At 56.3% G+C, this 17776-nt stretch overlaps 2 protein-coding genes across 5 annotated transcripts in view; one reads left to right on the top strand and one right to left on the bottom strand.

The window, feature by feature from the left end:
* The window catches only part of Iqank1 (IQ motif and ankyrin repeat containing 1), a 33931-nt gene extending 28067 nt beyond the window's left edge, over positions 1-5864 (bottom strand). The window contains exons 1-2 of the mRNA XM_034516040.2: positions 5447-5864; positions 1921-2007 (exon numbers count right to left, since the gene is read on the bottom strand). Coding sequence (XP_034371931.2) covers positions 1921-2007; positions 5447-5639 — 280 coding nt within the window. The 5' untranslated portion in view covers positions 5640-5864. The remainder of the gene's footprint in view (positions 1-1920; positions 2008-5446) is intronic.
* On the top strand, positions 2533-15983 carry Fam83h (family with sequence similarity 83 member H). Of its 4 annotated transcripts, none has more exons than XM_076912232.1 (5): positions 2533-2635; positions 10308-10769; positions 11821-11985; positions 12055-12179; positions 12374-15983. In XM_076912232.1, exons 2-5 carry the CDS (start codon positions 10323-10325, stop codon positions 15231-15233), a joined length of 3597 nt encoding a protein of 1198 aa, XP_076768347.1. In that variant the 5' UTR covers positions 2533-2635; positions 10308-10322; the 3' UTR covers positions 15234-15983. The 4 variants fall into 4 exon arrangements, with proteins under 4 accessions (XP_076768347.1, XP_076768345.1, XP_076768346.1 ...); XM_076912230.1 differs by lacking the exon at positions 2533-2635 and adding an exon at positions 3434-4081; XM_076912231.1 differs by lacking the exon at positions 2533-2635 and adding an exon at positions 7004-7128.
* Positions 15984-17776: the final 1793 nt, after the last annotated feature.

Here is a 17776-nt window from a genome sequence, read left to right as displayed (position 1 = left end):
CTGCTCTGGGCAAGAAGTGTATCCTAAGTGGGCTCTAGTCGAAGGTGGCCTCCTGGGAATACTGAGAGGAATCAGCCTAGAAACAGTGATTGGAGGAGAGGTCTGAGGAAAGTTGGGGTACAGGTTTGTAGGGACAGTGGCATGTAGAGTGACATCCCTAGAGAGGATCTACAATCTGGGGACACCTGTCAACCATCCTGTGAACCCCAGGCAGGAGGCTGTGAACAGAGTGGCTGTGGTGGAGGTGATTGTATCCCAACATGCATCCTTCTTGTAAGATTAACCTGGACCAGACGACCCATGCCAAACACGCCTTTCTTCCCAGGCCATCAGCTCTGGCTGATAGCCCAGAGAGTAATCAGAAAGCCATAGTGACTGGTGTTGAGCAGCAAAAGGAAGGCCAGGAAACGGTATGCTCTCAGGGTCTCTTGGAGTAGCTCTGGGATAGCAACAGGTTGGGATAGCAGCCAGCTGTCCATTCTGCATCGAAGATAGAGTCAGCACGTGGATAGAAGAACTTGTTCCCACCACTCATAAGCCCAGGAGCCTTGGCTTCAGGTGGAGCCCACACTCACTCTCCTCCATTGCCCGGCTCTGAGCCAGCACCAGACATTGTGAAGGAGCCATCATTACCCTGCACTAAGTGAAGGTCTCTTCTAGAAAACCCCAAATGCACTCCTGGCACCCCAGCAGTAATATTCCTGAGGCTGCCCTGCCCAGCCACTGAAGGTCTTCTCAGGATATGCAAGAACCCAACACTATATGAGCACACATACATGTATACATGTAGGCATGTATACTTTCACATGTTCATGCATACACATGTGTGCATATGTACACTCATGCATACCATGCATATCTGGGCCCAGGGGCAACAGAGGCGTTGCTACACTGTGGGAAACAGCACTAGTCCTTTTAGAGGATCCTGGATCCTCCCACCTGGCATCCCCTCTGCCTCGAGTCTCTACTGGGGACTGCATCCCCACACATCCATCTCTGATGAGTCTCAGGACTGTCTGGCCCTGAGCTATGCAGAACCCAAGTCAATGAATTAGGCAAACTTAACTACATTAGAACACTCTGCAGACCTCACGAGCATCCTGTTCTCGGGGTAAGGCTGGGTCTCCTGATCCCGGCATCAGGCAATCCTGATCGGGTGTTCCGAGAGCTGCACAGAGAGAACTTTGGGAGGGAGAGAGAGGCAAAGGGCAAGGCAAGGCAGAGTGGCCAATGAAAGCAGGCATCTGAAGCTTAAGTAGACCCAGAAACCAGGCAGGGAAAGTATGGAACACCAGGGCCATCTGAAGTTAGTCCAGGCACCAGCCACTGGGAGCATCGTGGATGGAGGGACACCGGAATGAGCCTGGAGGAGCTTGTGTTGGGTTCAAGACACCCAAAGAGTAGGTAGGGGGCATCTGAAGATGGGGTTGGGACACTGAGATCTTAACCTAACTATGCCTTGGGAACGCAGAGCTGGGACTGGAGCCAGGAGGCGAGCTGGCTGGCCAGACCTGGTCCCTCCTGTCCATAAATAAGCACTGGTGCCCAGGAAGCTGGCACAGGACTCTGGACTCCATGGTGGGACTCCCCAGGCACAGCTATGGCTGGATCATTTTACTGCCACCAGAGGGCGACAGGCTCGGGACAGGAGATTCAGTAAGACCTTTGAGAGGTAGTCTGGAGCCAGGGGCTAGCAAGACAGGAAGAGAGATTCTCTGCCTGTTTCTGGCCTGCTGCATAGACTATACAAGCACACACACACGTGTACACGTAGACATGTATGCTTTTGCTCATCCATGCATACACACGTGTGCACATGTACACTCATGCATACCATGCATATCTGGGCCCAGGGCAGTCCCCTTCCTGCCAGTCCCCTCCCCCAGTCCCCCACCAAATGCAGGACACCCAGGTTCTCACCTGCAGGGGCCTCGGGGTTCTCAGAGAAGGACCCTTTGCTTGGACGACTTGGCTTTCTATGCAGCTGGCGACTCTCTCTCGGCTTCCCTGAAGGAAGGTAGCAGAAGTGTAAGGATGTGAGAGGTTCCTTAGCCCATCAACTTTAGGTGGCATTTATGGGACAGCAGCTAGGCTTGTTCCCAGGCTATTAGGGAAAGACTCACGAGGCCAGCACATGCAGCAACTTTAAAGAACATCATCTTCCAACAGCAAATTCACCTTAGCCTGGGACTGTCAAGAACCAACCTGTATCTGGAACCAAAACCCCAGGCCTGGGCATGTGGAAGCCCCTGAACAGTGTGCCCCTCGTAGTCCTGACTGCTGTCTCCCATCCAAATAACGCCCCTGCCGTTTTCCAAGCCCTTCATCAAAGCCTCTTTCCTATTCTGCTCCAGACAGGTGCTCTCAGTCTGCTCCTGGGGTTTCTGGGCAAGGACAGGGTGGATGGGGGTGTGTGTGTGTGCTGGGCAGGGCTGGGCCAGGAAAACCAGTCTGGCCAGTGAAGCAGAGTTGGCTGGGATGAGGCTCTGGGCGTGGGTGTGAGTCAGCGGGCTAGGACTGGGGAACCACTGGGGAGGATGTCACCTGGAGCGACTCCTCGAAACAGGAGGCCTGGGAAGGAAGCCTCAGATGAGACTTGGTCCTGGACCCCCAGCTCCACCCCTGGGACTAACAGGTGGGCCGTGTGAGGGTGCCTTAGGCCTTGCTTTGATTTAAAGGGGATGCTGGACTCCCAGTCATGACCGTCGTCAGGTCCCACACCCCATCCCAGGAGTCAAGCTAGACTTTTGTCTAGGCGTTTGAAGGCTCAGTGTCTTCACCAGCCCATGGTGTGGTTCAAGTGCTTCATGCTGGGGCTATGGTGGCCCTTCATCTCTGGCAAGCTCCTGCCCAGCAAAGGTTCATCTGGGTAGGCCTGGGGCTCCAATGGTCAGCTGGGTTGGGATGGTCTATGGCCAGTGAGGGTCTGGGCAGTTAGGGCCAGTGCATTTGGGATGCAGCTCTTGGCTCTGTGGCCAGTTTGAGTTTCCCGCGACTAGAGACTGAGGGTGGGGTAAAGGGGGGGGGGCTTGGTGACGCCCAGGCAGGACCAGGCAAGTCCTCAAACAGTAGTTTAGCTACTGAGAGCCGCCCCCAGTTTCCCAGTCTCCCTCCCAGTCTGGCCAGTGAAGTCTGTGGCCTGTAAAGTCCCGCACCCTGTGTCAGCATGTTAGTCAGCCTCCTCAGCTAGGGTGAGCCACTGTGCCGCCAAAGTCTCTATAAACTCTCTGGTGTGGCCCAGTGCCACAGAGTGGGACCTGTGAGGCCTACAGGCAGAGCCAGGGCCCTGGTCTCTGCTGCCGTGGTGCCGAGATCAGCCAAGGGGCAGCACAACCATTTGGGACAGCAGGAGCAGAGGGCTGAACCTGGCTGAGAGCAAGCAACCTACTGAGGCCTCTGGGATGTCCTCTGAGCTCCCCTACCAGGCCAGTTGATGAGCCAGGCCCCTGGGGAGCAGACATCTGGTGAAAGAGGCACTGGATCCAGGGCCATGTCTGGGAAACGAGGGCGGGGGCGAGCTCGAAAGCCCAGAGGCAAGAGGGTGGGCAGGGCCCAGCGGGGAGCTGGACAGCAGGGCCCTGAGGCTGAGCCCCCGCCCCCCAACACAGGGGGCCCTCAGGACCAGGTGGGGGTGGCTCTGACAGAGCACGTGACCAGCACTCAGCCGGCTCCTCAGGGACACTCCAGGGCCACCAGGCCAGAGCAGCTACAGGCAGCCTGGAGGCCAGTTCAGGCCGCTGCTTTGGAATCCGAGCTGGTGCTGGCCCCTGAGCACATGGAGGGCTGTGAAGCTGGGGCCCCCATGCCAGCCCTGGGCCCTGAACTGCTGAGACTCCACGAAGTCCAGCTGTGCCTAGCCCAGGAGCAGCTGCTGCTGGAGGACCGGAGGCGGCAAGTCCAGCTGCAGATGCAGCTGTGGCAGGAGGAGCAGCTGTGGCTGCAGCAGCTGCAGGAGGAGCAGCTGTGGCTGCAGCAGCTGCAGGAGGAACAGGCCTGGGTGCACATGGAGGGGCTGCAGCTGGCTGTGGCCCTGGAGCAGCTCCGGAGTGAGGGCCTCGAGGCACTGCAAACCCAAGGCCAGGTAAGGCCTAGAGGGGTATTGGGCAGGGGCTTGGGCAGTGACGGTACCGTGGACACTCAAGCATCTTATAGATGTGTGAAGTTTGGGAGGCCAGGTTGGTGTAGGACATCTGTGGGCCTGCACACCAAGAGGGGCCAGTGGTCACTACATAGAATGTTGCCCAGATGAAGGACAGCAAGCCTGCTTAGACCACACAATGCTTGGTAGGCAAGGCCATTGAGGGAGGGAACTTGTTTGGGGATGCAGGTGTCAGGGGACCAGGATAAGTAGCTACAGGAGCTGTCCAGGGCGTACACATAGTAGGGTGTGGGATGAGGGCTGGGTGCACAGCTGATAGACAACATCAAAACCAAGGAACAGTCCCCACCCCAAGTATCCTGGACAACTTCTCATCTGGTCCACCCGCCCTGCCCCATGTTTACTGCAGCTTGGTGCCCAGGGCTTGAGATCACAGAGGCAGAACGCAATGCTGGTGCCCATTATCCTCATTCCAGGAGGAAGACTGGCCTCAGACGCCGCTGGGGCTATTTTGGGCAACTAGGATCTCACCCTAGCGTAGTGTGGAGTCACCACTGCCTGCCAGCTCCAGAGAATCTAAGATACAGGGCTGCGTGTGGGGACTCTTGCAGCAGGCACAGACGCCAGGCAAACTTGGGTGCAAGAGACAGTCTGGAAAGATGTTCACAGCTCTGGTAGAATGAATAGGACTCAGGGCAGAGGGGCCATAAAAGCTGCAGGAAGGTAGGCACGGGAGAGGGAGTCCCTTTTCTGATGCTCTGCAGGAGGCAGCCCAGGCTAGTTGTAACCTTTCATCCTGGGGCTACTTATGGAGAGACAGTCTGAAGGGGAAGGCAGGATTGTGGAACGGTGAATCGACAACCACTTAGCATCAAGATTCCCAACTCGGACTCAAGGCTGCCTTTTCAATATTGCTTTGTTGCTGCCGTCCTCATTTAGAGACAGGATTTCTCTGTGTAGCCCTGGCTGTCCTGGAAACTCACTTATAGACCAGGCTGGCCTCGAACTCAGAAATCTGCCTGCCTCTGCCTCCTGAGTGCTGGGATTAAAAGTGTGCGCCACTGACGACCTGCTTCAATATTGTTTTTAAGCTGTTTGCCCCTCGGGTTTCCTCCTGACCCCTTCCCCTAACATTGTACCCTCCTGAGCACTGTACCCACACCCTACCCCAGCTCTAGAGGTTTGGGGTGCAGTGGACATCTGAGCTTTGAGCTTACAAACTATCATACCTATGCCCAACTGAAAGAGCTCTTGGAGACCACTTGGAGAGAAAGGGTTTCTGAGGAGGCCTAAATACTTAGTGGTCAGTGTTGGGGTAGTGCCCTGGAGGTCAGAGGGGGCACTCACCAGCAGCAGCTCGAAGCTTGGACCCAGGGAGAGGCGCCTGCCCCTTCCCCGCTGCAGCTTTGGGCCCCCCCTTCTTAGTGCTCATTTTCCTGGGGGTGGGAAGGAAAAGTCCGGGGATGGTACATTCAGGAGGGCAGAAGACAAGGCAGTGGACATACTGCCCTGGCCCTGGATGAACACACAGCAGAAGCATAGACCTCCACACGTTCCCCAGCCAGCTTCCTGGTCCACCTGCCTGCCCCTGGCTGTCTGAGTGTGTGCCCAGTAGCTTGAAGAAGGATGCGTAGCAAGAAAGAGAATGTCTCCCTTTGTGCTGGTGTGCCCGTCCTCTACAGTTCTGGCTCTGCCTGTCCTGCTGTGTTCTAGCACCATTCTCTAAATCGCTGGGCTAGAAACCCAACAGCCTGGGTTCTGCAGACTTGCCTTCAACTATTGTCAACTTGGGTCTGCTGAACACAACCCCTCCCTCTTTCTTCTTGGCCTTGGGAAACTCTGCTGGTTCTGGTTCTGGAAGCAATGCCCTTCTCCCTAGTATACAAGGCAGGCCCCCATTCATTCCCCTCGGAAGAACTTTCTTTTCACTCCTGTTGTAGGTAGTAGGGTCTTCCAGTAGCCTGGAAACCCTCACAGGGCCAATGAATAGGAAAACCGGGTAGTGCAATCTTTGACTCCATACACCTGTGTGCCCACTAGGCTGGGGCCACAGGGTACCAGAGTGCATTTGGGAATGGAGTTAATGAAATGTTATCCTAAAAACAGGACCCAGAAAGGGACTGAAAATAAGCTGTCTTACAGAAAATGTTCAGGCAGGTGGCAGACATCGAGAATTTGGGGTAGAAGTGGTAGATAAGGCTTGGATATATGACTAAGTTCAGGGTAGGGCATAAGTAGAGGAGTGGGTTGGAGGGAGGGCTGGGTAGACTAGGGACCTAGGAGGAAGCAAGTCCTTAGGTGTCCCTGTGATGTGTTAGGGTTGATATGAGCATGAGGGTCCCTGTCTGTAGAGGATCCAGTACTTGCAGCACCGTGGGTGCAGACGCTTTAATATGAATGTGTGAAGACAGGGACCTCTGTGCCTTCAGTTGGTGTGCACAAGGAAACGATCACTGGTGCCAGGGCCGACCACTGTTGGGGCAGTTTAGAGAGTGATCCTCAAGTGAGATGCGGGGATGGGGGGAATTGGTTTGCGGGATTCTGTGTAGCAAAGGAGGTTCTGCTTGTGGATCACCCCAGATTCCCTTGTGCCTGAAGGGTCCCATGGGTATGGGTGTGTGCGCAGGACCCTATATAGTTGGGCATATGAGTGGGGAGGCCCGTGGAGTTACTGTTCTGTCGGTCTCATGTGCGAAGATGAGCCTCCGGGGAGTAGACTGGAGAAACCAGAGGTGTGCCTGCGTACGGTAGGGCGGTCACCTGAGTGAGTTGGGTACCCAGGCCCCCCGGTCTGCGACCTCACCTGCCTCACCTGCCTCTCGCAACACAGAGGCCAGAAGCTCCGCCCCCCGCGTCGAGCTGGCCAGTTTCCTAGCGACTAAGCCGGAACTTCCGAGTCACCCCAACTTCCGGGGCGAGGGTCAGGGGTCGGCAGTAGGGGCTTTGAGCGATCGGTTTGCAAATGGGTTCAAGGGGCTTCGGCGTCCTGAAAGAAGAGGCTCTAGCAGTCCGGAGTGGCGCTGGCCAGGGTCCGGAGCGCAACTCTGGGGCTCCACCAGAGCGATCGGGGGTCGGGGTTGGGGTGTGGGCTGGGGGCGCCAGTGAGGCCACACTGGGGACCCAGGATCGCGGCCGGGGTCCGGGGCGCGGAGGGCGCAGGAATGCGGGCGCGTCGGGGTGGGGCCGCCCCGCCCAGGTGCTGCCCGGGCAGGCAGGAGGCAGAGCGCGGGCGGGGCGGGGGCGGGCGCGTGAATCAGGCCGAACGGGCGGGCGGGCCGCGGCGGGGAGTGGCTGTCGGACGGACCGGACCGCGAGGCCGCTGGGCGGCGGTGGGCTCTTGCTGCCCCTGTGCCGAAACGCTGCTCACCTGGCCAGGTAGGGCTCCCTCCCCGGAGCGGGCCGGGCACCGCACGGCGGGGCGAGGCGCACAGGACGGGAGGCTTGGGCCTCCGCGCGGTGGCACCTGGGTCTGGTCTCTGGACCTGGGCCGGGCGGTGCAGTGAGCGCGTGTGTGGGGCTGGGTCGGAGACAGGGGGACTGCGCTCAGGGGCACTGGGTGAGGGGCTTCTCAGGGGCACGCTGGCAAGTAGGAGTCAGGAGAGTGCGATTCGCTCTGGCGGCGTAGGTGTTGTCAGGACATGACCTGTACCTTTCCCGGAGCCTCTCCCCAAGCCGCCATGAATCTAGGTGTCTAGGGCTGGATCCTTGTGTGGAGCGCAGGGTAAACTGGACTCTCCTAACTCCTGATCTCATATCCCTGGATTGGATTGGCAGATAAGATACCTGACCTGGGTAGCCGCTAACTTCCTGGGGTACAGTAACACCCTTGGGCCTTGCAGTGCCTAACCCGAGAGCTGTATAATTCATCGACTTCCGGTCTTTGAGCCGAATCCCACCTCCCAGCTTCTTGTCCCCTTCCACCTGAATCCTACTTGATCACAGTCATCTTCTTTGAGTAGTAGCCTAAGGTCCTTCCCCATAGAATCCCCCTTCCAGACACAGAAACACTACTACCTCCCGCCAGATAGGAGGGGGAAAGGTCATTTTCTTGTTCTGTTAGTGGTGAAGGGCCTGGGGGACTAGCTTCAGGTAGGAGGTTAGGAACAAAAAATTCCTGCTGAGTCACTGGTTTGGGTGGGATAGGCTCCTTCCTTAAGCAGGGCCCCACTTGGATAGGCAGATGTCAGTGAGCAGACTGTTGGATTCATTGCTGGTAGGAGTGGTCACCACCCGGTCTATAGTCAAGGGGCGTTGTGTACCAGTGGAAGAGTATAAGGGCATTTAAGGTTGTGTGTGACTGCTGCAAGGTCGAGTACCACAGTGGCCACCCAGGACTAAGACCCCTTTCCAGCCCATATTTCTCTGAGGGTCCCTCATAGAAGTCTATAGGCTGGACGGTGTCAGTTCTCAATCTTCCTTGTACCAGGAAATGTCCCTCCCTCTGAGTGAGCATGCTGGTGACCCGGATAGCGTGGGAATGCTGCCTACAAAGGCTGGGTGCAGTATAAGACCTTGCCAAGTAGCAGGCCAGCATTAGACCCTAGGTGTACTGCCTTGGTCTCTTCAGAACAGTGTGCCACACCTCACACTGCAGACAGGAAGGAAAACCCAACGGCCTCCAGTCAAGGCAGTGTCCCAGAGGGAAGTCAGAGCTCCTTTCTTAGGGCCAGTAGACATAGGAGTGTCCCCACCTCCAATCTCTGTCACACTTGGACTCGCTAATGTGTTACACCATGCCCCTAGGGGTGGCAGATGCCATAGCTCCCAGGGTCATACAACAGCAGAGTCCCGCTGACCCCCAACATCATTGGGCAAGTGTCCTCTAATACCAGAGCTGTCATCCTGTCAGCATCACTGGCCCACTCCTCATGCCACTCCTCTTCCTGGGCAGAAATAGTTTTCAAGTTTGGACTAACATCCAGGAACCTGTGTACTAGACAGGCTGTGAGTCCCAAGCCATTTCAGACCTGAGGAACACTGGGGAATAGTGCAAGCCTGCCCTAAGGCAACTTCCAGGCCAGAGGCTAGCAGGTTTCCAGGTGTTTGCTTGTCACTTCTAATGCTTTCTTCAGCCACAAGCTTCTGCTATGCACACTCGTGGTGCAGGAACCTTCTGATGTGGACATGGGTGGTTCCTCAGGCGCCTACTGGCCAGTGATTCAGACCAGGTTGGACCTGAGCTGGACCTGGGCTGGCCCCTGACATTTGGCTTTCAAGGCTCAGAGGTCATGTGTGTGTGTGCACGCACACTCTCACACATACCACAGCCACCAGAGAACAAGAACAGTGTGATACTGAGGCACCCGTGAAAGGGGACACTGACCGAGAACTTGGGACAAGGCTTGTAGCAAAGGCTCTCCCTTCATTCTTAGTGTATTGGGGAGATGGTGGTGACTCAGGAAATGTCTCTGTTGCCATCAGGATGGGTGAGTCTAGGAGGGTGTAAAGGAGAGACCCTACAGGGAGGGGCTTGTCCTAAGGAACTGCGTTGGCCCGGGGAGGTTTTAGCTGAGGTGAGACGTAGCAAAGGGTGAAGTTTTTTAGAGAGGTTGAGGAGTCCAGGCAGGGAGATCAGGGAAGGTACTGTGGGGCAGATGCAGGTGTGGACTGAGGAAAGAGGTGTGGGTGGGGCTTAAGGCCATCACCCTTGGATGAGTCAATCTGCACTCCACTGTGCTCACGTGGGCCAGGTAGGGTGTCTCACCACCCCTCCCTGCTCTGTGCAGTGAAAGTAACAGGCCAGAGCACTGCCCAGGATCTTAAGGCGGTGGAGACTCTTGACAAAGAAAGGAATAATCGCTTTAACCCGGTTGCATTTGTATCTTAACCAAAACTTACGTTTAGAGGAAAAGGGAGCCACAGAGTAACTGGGCCGTGAGTGTCCTGATTCTAAAGTAAGGGTAGGTGGGACCTCTTACCTGTAATGAATGGGGGTAAACACTGGCAGTCCCTGAGACTGATGCAAACAAGGTGTCAGCCCCAGGAAGGGGATTTAGGGCTGAGAACCGTTGGCCCACGTCTTCCCCGCTAAGGGTGTGCTGTGGCCTGTAGCGGCTGCTTCTGAGCCTGTCTTCCTTGGGGCCTGAAAGAGCTCCCAGGCATAAGCTAAACCCAAGATCTAAGCAGTTGCATCAACTATGTGTCCACTTGTGGAGTGAGGTAAGTGGGTCCTACTGTTCCTAGTTAATGCATTTTCCTGCCCCTCCAGGCCCCTGGCCCCAACATGGCCCGTCGCTCCCAGAGCAGCTCGCAGGGGGACAACCCATTGGCACCTGGGTACCTGCCACCTCACTACAAAGAATATTACCGCCTAGCGGTGGACGCATTGACTGAGGGTGGGCCAGAAGCCTACAACCGCTTCTTGGCATCTGAGGGGGCACCTGACTTCCTGTGCCCTGAGGAGCTGGAACACGTGAGCCGCCACCTGCAGCCCCCACAATATGTGGCCCGGGAACCCCCTGAAGGCACCCCTCCTGATGTGGACATGGACGGTTCTTCAGGGACCTACTGGCCAGTGAACTCAGACCAGGCTGTGCCTGAGCTGGACCTGGGCTGGCCCATGACATTTGGCTTCCAAGGCACAGAGGTTACCACACTGGTACAGCCGCCACCGCCCGACAGCCCCAGCATCAAAGACGAAGCTCGGAGGATGATCCGCTCCGCACAGCAGGTGCATTCTCATGGGCTCATTGGATGGTGAAAGGCGCCTGCGCTGGGTTTTAAAGCATGAATAGGAGGGTGTGGGAGATATAAAAACATTTCTGGTGCTTGAGATGTCGGGGCTGGCCAGCCAGACCTCAGCAGTAGGGTTGATCTGTAGTCTCTTCATTGTCAGCTGGGACTTGGTTAGTGGGCTCTGTAGACATTTGCTTGTCCTAGGATCATGGTCAGTACCAAGAAGCTCAGGGCCTTGCCCAGCTGAGAGCACACACACACACATACACACACACCAGGCAGTTGATAAACTGGAAAAAACAAAACCAAGTGTTTAAGCCGAGAAGACTGGTTCATGCTGGTAATCCTAGGGCTCAGGGAGGTAGAGGCCAGCCTGAACTACACAGTAACAGACCAGTCTTGTGTTAGGAAACAGAAACACGGGGCTAGTGAGATGGCTCAGTGGTTAAGGGCACCGACTGCTCTTCCAAAGGTCCTAAGTTCAATTCCCAGCAACCACATGGTAGCTCACAACCATCTGTAATGGGATCTGAAGTGTGTCTGAAGACAACAACAGTGTACTCGTATACATAAGATAAATAAATATTTAAAAAACAAAAAACAAAACAAAAAAAGAAACAGAAACTCTCCCACAAAACCCAGGAATATTAGAGAGAGGTAGCAAAGCCAGATGGTAAAGGCCGAGCTTCTGCCCCTGCTCCAAGAAGTTGATTAAACCCCCAGGCCCATCAAGCTAGAGTCTACTGATACCTGCCTTGACACCTTGGGATCTGAACTCAAAGAGCTGCAGCTTCTCCCCTCTGAATGAAGCACCCTAAAAGCATAGCTCCTGCTCTTGGGACTTAAGGTCTACCTTAAGGACTACCAAGTGTCAATTGTTTTGTGTCCCTCTGCTGGGTCTGTTTTACCACCCTCCCATTCATGGCCACTCTCTCCTGGGGCAGGCTAATGGTCATTTTACACTGCTTGTGGGTAAAGCATGTGGCCCGAGATGGGCAGAATGGCAGGGCCCTTCCCTCTCCGCTGACCTGATACCCACCTCCCAGGTGGTAGCTGTGGTGATGGACATGTTCACTGATGTGGATCTGCTCAGTGAAGTGCTAGAGGCTGCTGCCAGGCGAGTTCCGGTCTACATTCTGCTGGATGAAATGAACGCCCAACACTTCCTAGACATGGCCAACAAGTGTCGCGTCAACCTGCACCATGTGGATGTGAGTGACCAAGCCAGGGGAGTGGAGGGAAAGTACCTTTGGTGAAGACCTGACTCCCTTCTCTTCCAGTTCCTGCGTGTGCGCACAGTGGCAGGTCCTACTTACTACTGTCGCACTGGGAAGTCTTTCAAGGGCCATCTGAAGGAGAAGTTCTTGCTTGTGGACTGTGCCGTAGTGATGAGCGGGAGTTATAGGTATGCCCAGTGGGTTTCCCATAGTCCCGGCCCTTCCCACCTAGTCCTCCTCCGGGGTCCCACTTCCTTCCCATAGAGCTTTCCTTGCCACAGACCACCAGCTCAAACCCTTACAGATCCCAGATTATCCAACTGGTGCCTTTAGCCTTTGCGGCCCCTCTTCCTCTCTCTGACTCCTGCCATCTTGTCCACAGCTTCATGTGGTCCTTCGAGAAAATCCACCGCAGCCTGGCTCATGTGTTCCAGGGAGAGTTGGTCTCCAGCTTCGACGAGGAGTTCCGCATTCTCTTCGCACAGTCAGAGCCACTGGTGCCCTCAGCTGGGGCGCTAGCCCGCATGGATGCTTATGCACTTGCTCCATACTCTGGGGCTGGGCCCCTGGTGGGCGTCCCCGGGGTTGGAGCACCAACACCTTTTTCTTTCCCTAAACGGGCGCACCTCCTGTTCCCACCGCCTAGGGAAGAAGGCCTGGGCTTCCCCTCTTTCCTAGACCCTGACCGCCACTTCCTATCGGCTTTCCGCCGAGAGGAGCTGCAGCGGATGCCTGGGGGTGCGCTGGAGCCTCACCCAGGGCTCCGGCCACTGGCGCGTCCAACTGAGGCTGGGCCGCTCGGAGAGCTCGCGGGTCCCCGGGGCCTCTTCCAGTCACGACACCTGGAAATGGATGCCTTCAAGCGGCACAGCTACACAGCAGCCGATGGAGCTGGAGCAGTGGAGAACTTTGCAGCTGCACGGCAGGTGTCAAGACAAACATTCCTCAGTCATGGTGATGACTTCCGGTTCCAGACCAGCCACTTCCAAAGGGACCAGCTCTACCAGCAGCATTACCAATGGGACCCACAGTTTGCTCCTGCGCGCCCACAGGGCCTCTTCGAGAAGCTTCGTGGAGGTCGACCTGGCTTTGGGGACACTGACGACTTTGCACTAGGTGCTGGTCACCGCTTCCCAGAACTCGGTGCTGATGTGCACCAACGGCTGGAATATGTGCCATCCAGCGCATCTCGGGAGGTACGCCACGGCTCGGATCCCGCCTTTGGACCCAGCCCCCGTGGTCTGGAGCCCAGTGGAGCCTCGCGTCCCAATCTGGGCCAGCGTTTTCCATGCCAAGCAACCTTGAGGCAAGGCCTGGACACCGCTCCGGAGGCAGAGCCTGAGCGCAGGGGCGGACCCGAGGGCCGAGCTGGGCTGCGTCACTGGCGCCTTGCCTCCTACCTAAGCGGCTGCCACGGTGATGGTGGGGAGGAGGGTCTACCCATGGAGGCTGAGGCATGTGAAGATGAAGTGCTGGCTCCTGGAGGTCGGGACCTGCTCCCCTCCGCTTTCCGCACTCCTGCAGCCTTCCCAGCTAAGGGATCAAAGCCAGGCTCAGGAAGCGGTGGTGGTGACAGCTCCGAGCGAGAGGGCCCAGAAGAGACAAGCCTGGCTAAGCAGGACTCCTTCCGCTCACGCTTGAACCCGCTCATCCAGCGCAGCTCCAGGTTGCGCTCATCACTCATCTTTGCGTCACAGGCTGAGGGTGCTGTTGGGACCACAGCAGCCACCACTGAAAAAGTACAGCTGATGCACAAAGAGCAAACAGTCAGTGAAACTCTGGGTCCCAGCGGAGAGGCTGTTCGCTCCAGCGCCTCGGCCAAAGTAGCAGAGTTACTGGAGAAATACAAGGGCCCTGCCCGGGACCCTGGCGGTGCAGGGGGTGCCGTCACTTCCTCCAGCCACAGCAAGGCTGTAGTGTCTCAGGCATGGCGGGAGGAGGTGGTAGCACCGGGAGGAGCGGGAACTGAGCGCCGCAGCCTTGAGAGTTGCTTGCTTGACCTGCGCGACTCCTTTGCTCAGCAGTTGCATCAAGAGGCAGAGCGACACCCAGGAGCCGCTTCGCTAACTGCAGCGCAATTGCTCGACACGCTGGGCAGCACAGACCGCCTGCCATCACGCTTCCTCTCCTCCCAGGGCCGCTCCTTGTCTCCACAAGGTCGCGATAGCCCTCCGCCAGAAGGGCTTGGGACACACCAGCTGCCTTATTCTGAGCCAAAAGGGAGCTCCACCCCAGCCTACCCTGAGCGCAAGGGGAGCCCCACTCCAGCTTACCCTGAGCGCAAGGGAAGCCCCACCCCAGCTTACCCTGAGCGCAAGGGAAGTCCCACCCCAGCCTATCCTGAGCGCAAGGGGAGCCCCACGTCTGGATTTCCCAATCGAAGGGGCAGCCCAACCACAGGATTGATGGAGCAGAAGGGAAATCCCACCTCGACCTACCCAGAACGTAAGGGCAGCCCGGTGCCCCCGGTGCCTGAGCGCAGGGGTAGTCCAGTACCCCCTGTGCCCGAGCGCAGAGGCAGTCTCACCTTCGCTGGGGAGTCTTCGAAGACTGGGCCTACGGAGGAGGCATCTGGCGGCCCCATGGAAGTCCTGCGAAAGGGTTCTCTCCGCCTCAGGCAGCTGCTGAGCCCCAAGAGTGAGCGGCGTGGGGAGGATGAAGGCAGCTTCCCAGCTCCGCAGGAAAACGGGCAGCCTGAGAGCCCCCGGCGGCCCTCGCTGAATCGGGGTGACAGCACAGAGGCTGCTGCAGAGGAGAGAAGCTCAAGGGTCCGCCTAGCTTCAGCTACCGCCAATGCACTGTACAGCAGCAACCTGCGCGACGACACGAAGGCCATTCTGGAGCAAATCAGTGCCCACGGCCAGAAGCACCGCACAGTCCCTGCTCCAGGTCCAGCCCACAACAGTCCTGATGTAGGTCGTCCAGCAACTGCAGGAGATTTGGCCCCAGACATGTCCGATAAGGACAAGTGTTCCGCCATCTTCCGCTCAGACAGCCTAGGGACACAAGGCCGGCTCAGCCGCACCCTGCCAGCCAGCGCAGAGGAGCGAGACCGACTCCTTCGCCGCATGGAGAGCATGCGCAAAGAGAAACGTGTCTACAGTCGCTTCGAAGTCTTCTGCAAAAAGGAAGACGCTGGCAGTAGTGGAGCAGGAGACAACTTGGCAGACGAGGACACCAGGGACAGTAAAATGGGCAAATTTGTTCCCAAGATCCTGGGCACATTCAAAAGCAAAAAATGATCTCCTGGTCTTGGAGGCCAGGACTCTGCATCACTGCCATACTGAACCTACAGTACCCATCTGGAGTGGTGGCTGCCAGTTGGTGTCAAAGCAGTTTGGGACCTGGCTGACAACCACCTGAACTGAACTCCACTTGAATTCGCCCAGCGGCTGCACTGCCTCTCACTCTTGGCTTTTTCACAAGGGGCTCAGCCCCTCCTAATCCTGGTGCATTTTTCTAATCGCCTCCACCATCTCCTGGGATCAGGTCTACTTTGGGTCTTATTTCACCTCAGGGATCCATCTCTCTGCCTTATGCCCCAGTTTTTCAAGAACTCTATTGATTTGTGCCTCAGTTCCCTCTTAAGGCCCTTTATCTCGGGGCTTTTTCTCAGGGTTTGCATCTCACAGCTCCTGGTCCTCTCCCTCTGGTGACAGCCTCCTCCCATCCTCTCATCTCCATCTCTCTCTGGAACACATCTTGCCTGCTCCCACTGTCTCCTCACTGCCTCCTAGCACTTTCTTGGCATCTGCGCTCTTGCTGTGCGGATGGCAGAGTTGGCTTCGGGCAGTTTAAGGGAAGAAAGGGATGCTGGGTCGGACAGACCATTGGAAAGTAGTTGCCAAACACCTCCCCCCCCCCCCCCCCATCTCAAGCCACGTCTGTCTGCCCTCTCCAGCAATTTTCTGGGTAGCACTTGAAGAGGAGCCAAGACTGGGGAGCACTGGACTTTGCAGTACAATAAAGGAATCTGGATAGACTTTCTGTGACCCCAAGCCTCAGTAAATTCCTAAGCCAAAGTCTGAAAAGAGGCTGTGTATAGTGTGTCCTCAGCAAAAGGCAGAAGAAGGCCCCTGGTTACTTCTCCCCCCCCCCCATAAGGATTAATTTTGATCTGGAATGACACCAGACCCATAAAGACAGCCCCCCCACACACACACAGGCACTGAGAAATATGTTTCTGCTGTCTGCTATTCTTTCCAAATAGTTTTATGCCGGTGTCTATGGAATCCCAAGAGGGCAAAGACAGGAGAACAAAGCCACAGTAAATACTTCTGACTCCCTGGGACTTGGGCAGTGACTCAATTTGCTGTAACATTTCACTCAAAAATCCCCAAGTTCCCGGCCAAGTGCATATGGTCCCCTGGGAACCAGATGAGCTGGAGTGTTTCCTAGTCTTGACATGCTCACTGCTTAGCTCTTCTCAGGGCACGTGGTCTGGTGTTCTGTGCGTCACTGCTCATGCTCAGACCTGTTGAGCTCTGCAATGGAAAAGTGAAGGCCGGCGGTCCTTCCTTGGACCCTTCCTGGGGCTCTCTGGCTGGGCCCTTCACACCTTTCTGAGAAGGACATTTCCTGAAGCACTGTGTCCTGTGTTCTGGCACTAACGATAAACACAACGCACAAACTCCAACACAATCCACTGTGGGAGGCAGAAGTGAGCTGGTCTATGTTCTGAGGCAGCCTGGAACCGCAAGTTCCTGACCACCCAGGGCTACACAGTGAGATCCTAAGCAAAAATAAATAAAAGTGGGGGTTGGGAAAGTCAGCGTGTAACTATCCAATGTATGCCAGTCTTTCACCCTGTGGCCTTCCTAGTTTCCTTTTTTGGAAAACCATTGAGTCCTGTGCCTCTGTGTCCATACAAAGACCTCTCCCATACCTGCCAACCCCATACAAAGCCCTGGCTAGTTGGACCATCCACACGCATCTGGGTCGCCAGTCTTCAAAGTCAACAGACCCCTCTCAACCCTTATCTTCAGAGCTCCTGTCCAGCCCGAGCCCTTCCTGCCCTGATAGACAGTCTGGCCTTGTAGGCACACTGGCTTCCGGCGTTTGCCCTCACAGACTCCTTTGTTCTGTTTGTCAGCAACTTGGAGTTGTGACTCAGACTCTTGAAACCACGCGCTGACCCTGCTGGCAGTTAGCCACCGCAGGAGACAAACCTTTTGGCTCCAGTTCTGACTGGCTCACCGCCATGTTGGAATCATACCCCACCCTCTCCTGTACTCAGTTGATTTCTGAAATCTGTCTCATTTCACTCAGTTACCATGGCTATGCAGGCACCAACTCTGCCCAGCTTACCCTACCCACACCTTGTCCCTTTCAACATCTGCCCTACAGTGGCCAGCAGCTTTAGACAGCTCCTCCAGTCAGGGTGTGTGTGGGGGTGGGGGGGATGGCTTTCCTGTGGTCTACTCCAGCCCAGCTTCAAAGACTGTGTGGAGTTCTTGGGCTCCTATACGAGTCTGATCTGAACCCACAGCAAGCCCTTTGCACAGTACCCCACAAGATCTTCAAGGTGTCTTCCTGTTCTTTTTCTTACCAACACCTGGAGACAGGCCAGGTGTCGGTCACTCTGGGGCGGAGGGAACGTGAGGGGAGGGCGGTTACAGCACAGGCTGCACTCACAAAAGGTAGCAAGAACCTTTTGGGCCAAGACCCTTTTCTTTGTGGCTCGGGTCTCAGACCTGCTAACTTGCACCTGGGTGGGGAATGGATCCATGTTCCCTGTCCCACAGGACTAGGCTGAGTGGGCAGACGCCTCTGAGAGAGCAGACAT

The sequence above is a fragment of the Arvicanthis niloticus genome, chromosome 13 (genome assembly GCF_011762505.2).
Source record: "Arvicanthis niloticus isolate mArvNil1 chromosome 13, mArvNil1.pat.X, whole genome shotgun sequence".
NCBI classification, from domain to species: domain Eukaryota; kingdom Metazoa; phylum Chordata; class Mammalia; order Rodentia; family Muridae; genus Arvicanthis; species Arvicanthis niloticus.
Note: the sequence above shows the minus strand (reverse complement) of the source record. Positions and strands in the feature narration are given on the sequence as shown.